At 37.6% G+C, this 9,068-nt stretch overlaps 1 protein-coding gene across 1 annotated transcript; it reads left to right on the top strand.

The window, feature by feature from the left end:
• Positions 1-3,344: 3,344 nt before the first annotated feature.
• On the top strand, positions 3,345-8,333 carry LOC141594786 (uncharacterized). Its single transcript, XM_074414775.1, has 3 exons — positions 3,345-5,078; positions 5,399-8,099; positions 8,281-8,333. Exons 1-3 carry the CDS (start codon positions 3,345-3,347, stop codon positions 8,331-8,333), a joined length of 4,488 nt encoding a protein of 1,495 aa, XP_074270876.1.
• Positions 8,334-9,068: the final 735 nt, after the last annotated feature.

The raw sequence follows: 9,068 nt of genomic DNA, 5'->3' as shown, positions 1-9,068 counted from the left end.
AGATGAATGCTGCACCTATAGCTATATCAATATTGCTCTATGTGCATTGCCTCGAACAAATAGGGGTGATTGATAAACTAAACAAATATCATATCTTGCTTAATTTTTCAGCTTTTCATTTTATTTTATTTTTGAATGTTGTTGTTTAGTTAATTCGAAAGCCATGAACCTGCGAAATTTTATGTGATGAAAAATTACAAGATTTTTAAGTTTTTTGAATATTATGTTTTAATTAATTTTTCTAAGATTCACTGAGTAAGGTCTGAGATTCACAAAATAAGGTCTAAGATTCACTAAACTAGGTCTGAGATTCACAAAATAAGTAAAAGAGTAGAAAAAGTGATTCTAACCACTTATGATAAGTTTCACAAAACAAGCTCTAAGATTCACTAAACTAGGTTTGAGATTCACAAAATAAGGTCTGAGATTCACCAAACAACAAAATCCACTCAATTGATAATCATACAAGAATAATTCAACCAACTCTTACAAATCACACAATTAGGTTCTAAGATTCACAAAATCAACTCAATTCATAAACTAAACCTTGGAAAAAAACTGAGATACAATATCGATCCATATATTGCATAATAATCGAGCAGAAATTTTGACAAATGCAAATTGAATCATAAAACATGAGATTTTTACAAAATTACATAAAAAACGATATACCTGATTCAATAACACTATTATCATAAGTCATTGTGATATCTACAATCTCCATAGCAATTAGAGCTGCAAAATCGTCAAAAACAATTTATTAAGTAATACGAAATCCACGAACAATCTCCATAGCATAGCAATTGAGAAAAAAGGAAATCGCTCAAAATATTGGTCAAATTCGAACGTTTTATTTACAAAGTCGTTCAATTTGATCAAATTCGAACCTGATATCATCAATTTATGAGTGAATTGTCAGAATTGTATGAATATACTCAATTTTGATGAAAATTATGAAATTACCTGAAAATTATTCGATTTTTCTTCTGAAATTACTTGAATCAACGTTGTTGAATGTTGTTTTGATGAAATCCACGAACAATCGATGAAAAAATTGATGAGGTCGCTTGCTGGAGAATTTCCGTTGAAGACGAGTTTGCTTGATGAAGAAATTTTCAGAAAAAAATTTTGTTTCTTATATTTTAGAGAGATATTGTGTGATTGGGCTATTATATGATATAATATTTTAGTGAGAGAAAGTATTTTGGGCTAAATGAAAAGATTTAGAGTGACCTCTAAATTTTCAGCCCAATGAATAATAGGAAGTTAGTCCATATAATGAAGGATTAATGAAGAAATTTGGTGAGGCCGGCCGCCTCGCCATAATTAACGGCCTCACCGGATTCGGCCTCTCTCTCTCTCTCTCTCTCTCTATATATATATATATATATATATATATATATATATATATATATATATATATATATAGTGTGAAGTTCTTATGAGTCCACCTAAATATTTGAGTCCATAAGTCCTCTCTACATCCCTTAGATCTTCCACTAAGGATGGTTGAGATTGAAAGCAAAAAAGCATACTTAACACTAATGAGTTTCCTATACACTAATTAATTCATTTTCTCTCTCTAGCTTTAATTATACATTCACTAATGGATTAATTATACAAAAAAAAAAAAATTTGAGCATAATTTTTTTTTGGACTGAAACTTATACAAATGTTACTACACTTTCACTGTTTTAAAAGTGTAATTTCAACGGAAAAAAGTGTAATTTTAACAAAAAAAATTGCGGTTTGACGGATTTTATTTTGAAATTTGAAAATTTGAAGCAAATTTACAGTATATTTTGCGTTTTACGAGTGTAACTCAGTTTTTTCGACAAATATTATTTTGAAATTTTCCAATTTTAACACAACTCATTGTGAATTGAGTGACTTATAAGTGTAACTTTAGTCTTTTAAATGTGTAATGTTAGTCCATTAAAGTGTAATTTTAATCCAATAAAGTGTAATTTTAGTCCATTAAAGTGTATTTTTAGTCCATTGAGAGTGTATCTTTAGTCCATATTAAAAGTGTAACTTTAGTCCATTAAAGTGTAATTTCAGTCCATTGAGAGTGTAACTTTAGTCCATTGAGACTGTAACTTTTGACCATATTAAACATGTAACATGAGTCCATTGAGAGTAAAACTGTAGTCCTTGAAAGTGTAACTTTAGTAGAGAAAAATGTAACTTTAATAGAGATAGCTGTAACTTTAATAGAGAAATCTGTAATTTTAATAGAAAAAAGTGTAATTCTAATAGAAATAAGTGTAACTTTAACTTTAATAGGGATACGTGTAATTTTAATAGAGAAATGTGTAATTTTAATAGAAATAAGTGTAACTTTAACTTTAAAAGAGATAAGTGTAATTTTAATAGAGAAAAGTGTAATTTTAATAGAAATAAGTGTAACTTTAACTTTAATAGATATAAGTGTAATTTTAATCGAAAAATGTGTAATTCTAATAGAAATAAGTGTAATTCTAATAGAAATAAGTGTAACTTTAACTTTAAAAGAGAAAAGTGTAATTTTAATAGAAATAAGTGTAACTTAACTTTAAAAGAGATAAGTGTAATTTTAATTGAAAAAAGTGTAATTTTAATAGAAATAAGTGTAACTTTAACTTTAATAGATATAAGTGTAATTTTAATCGAAAAATGTGTAATTTTAATAGAAAAAAATGTAACTTTAGTAAAGATAATTGTACTTTTAATAGATCTAGGTCTAAAAAAATAACAAGACAATGAAATGAGAACAAAAATTGAGAAGAGCAAAACAAAATTCTGAAAAAACAAAAAAAAGAGTGAAAATGATAAGACCAAAACACAATAAAATGAGAAGAACAAAAAAAAAAGTGAAAATGAGAAGAACAAATAACAACAAAAAAGTGTAAAATAAGAACAAATAACAAAAAAAAACTAATAATAAGGTTTTTTTCTCTAGAGAGAAGAAGTTTCTCTCTCTATGACTGTTTTCTCTGTTTTCAACCGCCATTGTTACACAATCTTGAGCACCATGGCGCGAGGGCGAGGTCGACCTCCTAAAGGGCGTACACCATTGAATTCTACATCTCCCCCCGCTCCTCCTCGTACCATTCTTTCACGTAATTCTTGTGATTCGCGTCAACCAGAAGAAACCCATCTTGAAGAAGATTAGGTATCGTCTCCTCGACAACCTATTCTCTTGAATGATATGATTCTTGAAGCTGTGAATTCTTCGACTGGAAAAATTCATGGTAATTCTGCTAATCTAGCAGCAAATGGTGGAGCAATTGCAACTCCCACGCCAAACCCTAATACAGAAACTAGCTCAACTATCGAGCCAACTGTGGTAATAGTTGCGGATGATGCAGCTAAACCTTGCTTCTTCTCCTACCACTGTAGTGGAGGGAAACCCTAATTCGGGTGTTGCTTGTACATCTGGAGTGGGCGGAGTTTCGAAACAAGCTAAGAAATGGTCTGATATTGCCAAATCCAAGACAAAACTTGGTATGAGCTTGTACTTCCATCAAGAAAGCAAATCTGTTACTGAAATTGATGTTGCTTTGGATGAAATTGCTGATGAACTGAAGTTTTGGGAGTTTACTCTCATGGGGCACCTAATTGGGTCCAAACCGCCATTGCAGAAGGTTATTGAGTTTGTTACCAAGAGCTGGAGCCACATTGCCTCCTCTGTGGTGCAATACTTCAAGAAGGGATGGTTCAGTTTTAGGTTTAAAACTCAGGAGGACATGAATAATGTTATGAAAGAAGGTCCTTGGAAAATGGGGTCCTACTCTCTCATCCTTAAGCAATGGCACCCCTATTTCTCCTTTGAAATGGAGAGGACCTCCATTGTTCATGTCTGGGTCCTCTTCCCTGACCTTGATCCATACTTGTGGTCATCAAGTGTCCTTAGTAAGATGTCTAGTAGAATTGGTAAGCCTATGTTTGCTGATGTTCCCACTACAAACAAGGATAAACTATCTTTTGCTCGTGTTATGATTGAGGTAGATATTGCTTCTAACCTCCCCCTGGAAATCTCTCTTAATACCCCCTTTGGGCCTTCCACCCAAGGAATTCAGTATGAATGGCTTCCTTTCTACTGCTCAGAGTGTGGTAAGATGGGTCACAAGAAACAGACTTGCAAGAAAAACAAAGCTAAGGCTTCATCTCAGACTACCAAAGCAAAAGGAAAAGAGGTCAAGTATGTTAAGAAAACCTCCCCTAGTGTGCCTTCTTCTATTGCAGACTCAGAATGCACCAAGAAGGGCAGTGAGGATCCGTCTCAAAAAGCCTTGAAGAGAGGCTCTCCTCCTGTGTCACAGAATGTTGTTGTTACTCAGACCTCTTTTGAAACTTTGTCTGTCCCTAAGAATTCTCAGGTTGCTCAGGAGGTTTCTCCTTGTGTGCTAGGTGGTACCTTAGCTGCATTAGTGGTGCCTACTGAAATTGAAGTGGAGGGATCAAGCCCAGACTTCCTCCAGCTAGGCTTACTCCCCTCTGTATCAGGATCTGTAGCCTCTACTGAAGTAGTTATAATGCACTCAGAATGCACCAAGAAGGGCAGGGAGGATCAGTCTCAAATAGCCTTGAAGAGAGACTCTCCTCTTGTGCCACAGAGTGTTGTTATTACTCAAACCTCTTCTGAAACCTTATCTGTCCATGTGACTTCCCAGATTTCTCAGGAGATTTACCCCTGTGTGCTAGGTGGTACCTTAGCTGCATCAGTGTTGCCTACTGAAACTGAAGTAGAGGGGCCAAGCTCAGAATGCCTCCAGCTAGGCTTATCCCCCTCTGCATCAGGATCTGTAGCTTCTACTGAAGCAGTTATAATGCACTCAGAATGCACCAAGAAGGACAGGGAGAGCCAGTCTCAAATAGCCTTGAAGAGAGACTCTTCTCCTGTGTCAGCTGTTGTTGCTTCCTCCTCTATGCATCTGTCTGGGCAAATCCCCCTTGCTGCAGCAGAAATAGTGCACCCTTTGCAAGAGGATACTCTATTGGATAAACAACAAGACTCACCCCACCTTGATTCTGACTCTCATGGGCACCTACCACTTCCTCATGAAGGTCAACAACATAATGTTGAGGGTCTTAAGGTATTGCTTGGGTCACAGCATCCTAGGGGAGAAAGCCTTTCTTTAATTACCCACCCATGATCATTGCAACTTGGAACATTCGAGGGTTTAACAAGGCCATTAAACATAATGAGGTAAGTCACTTCCTTAGGAAAAATAAAGTGGATATGCTTGGTCTGCTTGAAACTAGAGTGAAGGAAAATCGTGCTCAAAAAATTCTTAGAACAAAATTTAGAGCTTATAAAGCATTTTGCAATTATAATAAACACCATAATGGTAGGATTTGGATCCTTTGGAACCCTGCCCCTACTAAAGTGGACATCTTAGAGGAACATTCTTAGGTTGTTCACTGTAAAGTGTTGCATCATGCTACTGGTAGGAATTTTTACTGCTCTATTGTATATGGTAGTAATAATGCTGATACTAGGAAGCGTCTTTGGACTGCCATGGAATGTTTTGCTAGTCATGTTGATAAATGGGCAGCTATGGGTGACTTTAATGTGATTAGGCAACCTACTGAGAAGCTCAGTAATACTCCCCCTGTACTCTCTAATCTTCTGGACTTTAATTCCTGTCTTAGTAATTGTGAGCTTGATGATTTGAGCAGCTATGGGTGTGACTTTACTTGGTATAACAAGCAGGATGCTACTACCAGAGTCTACTCCAAACTGGATAGAATTCTGGTTAACAATGCCCGGATGCAGCATTTTTCCCAAACTACTGGCCAATTTCTTTCTCCTGGCATCTCTGATCATAGTCATGTTGTACTAACTTTTCATGATGCTGATGCTCCTAAAAAGCAATTCAAATTTCTTAACTGCTCGATGGATCATCCTGAGTTCCACTCTATTGTTGCTAAATGCTGGGTTGCTCATCAGAAAGGGAATTCTATGTTCAGATTAATGCAGAAGCTTAAGAATGTCAAACAGGGTCTCAAGCAACTCCAAGCCTCTCACTTTGCTGATATTGAGACTAAGGTTAAGGAGAAGAGAGAGGCTCTATCTCAATGCTTTCATGACTTACAAAAATGGCCTGACTCACATGATTTGCTGGAGAAGGAGAAGCAACTCTGTACTGATATTTGGCAGCTCAAGGACATTGAGCTCATGATCCTAGCTCAAAGAGCTAAAGCTCATAACATTAAATATAATGATACCTGTTCTAAGTTCTTCTTTGCCAAAATAAAGGAGAGACAACAGAGTCAGATGATAGGGGAAATAAAGGGTGTTTATGGAACTAGGCATCAAGGTCTACATTCTGTAGGGGAAGCTTTTGTGGACTACTATCAGCAGCTGCTGGGGGAAGCTACCCCTACTACTCCAATTTCACCTGATGTTCTTTCTAATGGAGCTTGTGTAAAATTGGAGGATTATCCCTCTCTGCTGAAACCCATTAGCAGAGTGGAAATTAAGCAATCCCTTTTTGACATTGACTCTAATAAAAGTCCAGGCTTAGATGGTTTCTCTTCTGGCTTTTTCAAAGCTGCCTGGGACATTGTGGGAAATGACTACTGTCTAGCCATTGAAGACTTCTTCAAAAATGGGTTCATGCCAAAACAGGCAAATGTTACCCTTGTCACCCTTATCTCTAAAAAGGACATCCCTCAAACTGTTAAAGATTTTAGGCCCATCTCTTGCTGCTCTACTATCTATAAAACAGTTAGCAAAATCCTCACTAATAGACTAAAAGACATCATGGTTTACCTTGTGGGGCCTGAGCAGGCAGCTTTTGTCAAAGACAGGAATCTTTTTGAAAATGTTATGCTCACCCAAAGCTTGGTTAAGGGCTACACCAGGAAGCACATCACTCCTAGATGCATGCTCAAGGTGGATATTAGCAAGGCTTTTGACACATTGCAATGGAAGTTTATCCAGGACATGCTTACTGGACTTAACTTTCCTCCTAGATTTGTATCCTGGGTGATGGGATGCATCACAGGCTCCTGGTTTACCTTTAAAGTCAATGGCTCTAATCATGGTTTCTTCAAAGGCAAAAGTGGAGTGAGGCAGAGTGATCCCCTATCTCCATTTCTATTTGTTCTCAGCATGGAGATCCTCTCAAGGAAAGTAAGGGTAATGTGCAACAAACAAAATATCTCATACCACCCTAAATGCTCCAAGCTTGGATTGACCCACTTAGTGTTTGCTGATGATCTTATGATCTTCGTCAGAGGGGATTTGCCATCTGTTCAACAAGCTGTGGACACTTTAAAGGTTTTCTCTGAGTGGTCTGGTCTTAAAGCTAATATGGAGAAAACTGAAGCCTACTTAGGAGGGATGGATCAAAACCTAAGGTCTCTTATTTTGTCCACTGTTGGGATTCAGGAAGGTGAATTCCCTTTTAGATACCTTGGTTTGCCTATTAATTCATCTAGGCTCACCAGGAATATGTATGATGCCCTGCTTCTCAAAATCCACAAGATTACTGTTGCCTGCTCTACTAAATTTCTTTCTTATGCTGGTAGGAGAACTGTGCTAAACTCTAATCTATTTGGTCTTTGCAACTTTTGGTGCATTAGTTTCCTTCTCCCTAGACTGGTGCATAAAACTATCTCTCAAATGAGTAAAAACTTCTTCTGGGGGCAGATTGGTAATGAGAGGAGGCTAGTCTATAAGAACTGGCTGAGTGTTTGTGCTCCTTGGGATGAGGGTGGCTTCCACATTAAAGATATGGAAGGGTGGAATAAAGCCACTCTACTCAAATGGCTCTGGTGCCTGGACAAGAATAAGGGAGCCATCTGGATTAGTTGGGTCAAACATTATATCACTGCCACTTGCTCAATCTGGGATCTTGCTATCCAGGAGCAACATTCTGAATGTCTCAGGGGCATCCTACATGTAAGGGACATCCGCCTTTTACAGCTGGGGAATGTTTCTCATGTTCAGCGTTTGCTTGATAGCTGTGTCACTCAGAATACCTTATCCATCAGCAAAGCATATGAGCTGTTCAGGAAGAAGTATCCTATTCACCCAGCTTTCAAGGCCATTCATACAGGAACAACGATTCCCAGACATCAAGTTATCACAATGCTTGCTGTCCAGGGTAAGTTGGCCACTGTGGATTAGTTTATAAACAGAGATTTTCACTGGGTTAATAGGTGCTACCTATGCAAGCAGGCAGCTGAGGATGCAAAGTATCTCTTTTTTCATTGCAGTTACACCAAAGAGCTATTGCAGGGACTAAAATTTTGGGTAAAAATGAATACCTTTGCTGTGACCTGTAGGCTCTTCTCATCTGGCCCAGGTTGAGAGCCAAAAAGAGGCATTGGAGAAGTAAATGGGTGAGCTGCTGCTTAGGTAGCCTCGTCTACTCTATCTGGTGTGAAAGAAACTACAGGATTTTTGAAGGGAGAGAGCGTCCTCCCCAAGCACTGCTCCCTGAAATCAAGCATGCTACTAGCACTTTCCTCCTCCACAAAATCAGTGAGCACAGTTACTTTGTGGATGTGGTTGCAGCACTTAATAGCTAGAACTTCTCATATATACTACATTCTTTTGAACATTGACATACTTGTATAGTAACACATAGGGGGCATTATTTTTGGTACAATGTATAGGGGATATATTCTTGTAAGAACTCATGTAATCCTCTCTTTTTGGAATATATGAGACATAACTTCTTGCAAAAAAAAAAAAACAAATAAAACTACAACCACACACAATAAATCAGAAAAAAAAACAATATTAAAACAAACACAGTGACAACAACGCCAACAATTTAAAAAAAAAAAAACAAACAAAACTACAACGACAAACAGAGTGACAACAACACCAACAATTACAAACACCAACAATTACAAACACCAAAAAACGACAACAACATAACCCGTGGGCAGCAGTGCGGCGTGAGGCGGGTGGCTGCGTGAGGTCGAGGGGTCAGATCTGGCGGTGGTGTGCGTGAGGTTGAGGGTCGCTGGTGGTGGTGGTTGCGTGGTTGTGCGTGGCTGTGTAGAGGGTGGTATGGTGGCTGTGGTGGGGGTGTCGTGGGTGGTGGTGGTGGCGTCAGATGGTG

This window comes from Silene latifolia, chromosome 8 (genome assembly GCF_048544455.1).
Source record: "Silene latifolia isolate original U9 population chromosome 8, ASM4854445v1, whole genome shotgun sequence".
In the NCBI taxonomy this organism is placed as follows: Eukaryota; Viridiplantae; Streptophyta; class Magnoliopsida; order Caryophyllales; family Caryophyllaceae; genus Silene; species Silene latifolia.
This window is presented reverse-complemented; position numbering and strand designations above follow the sequence as displayed.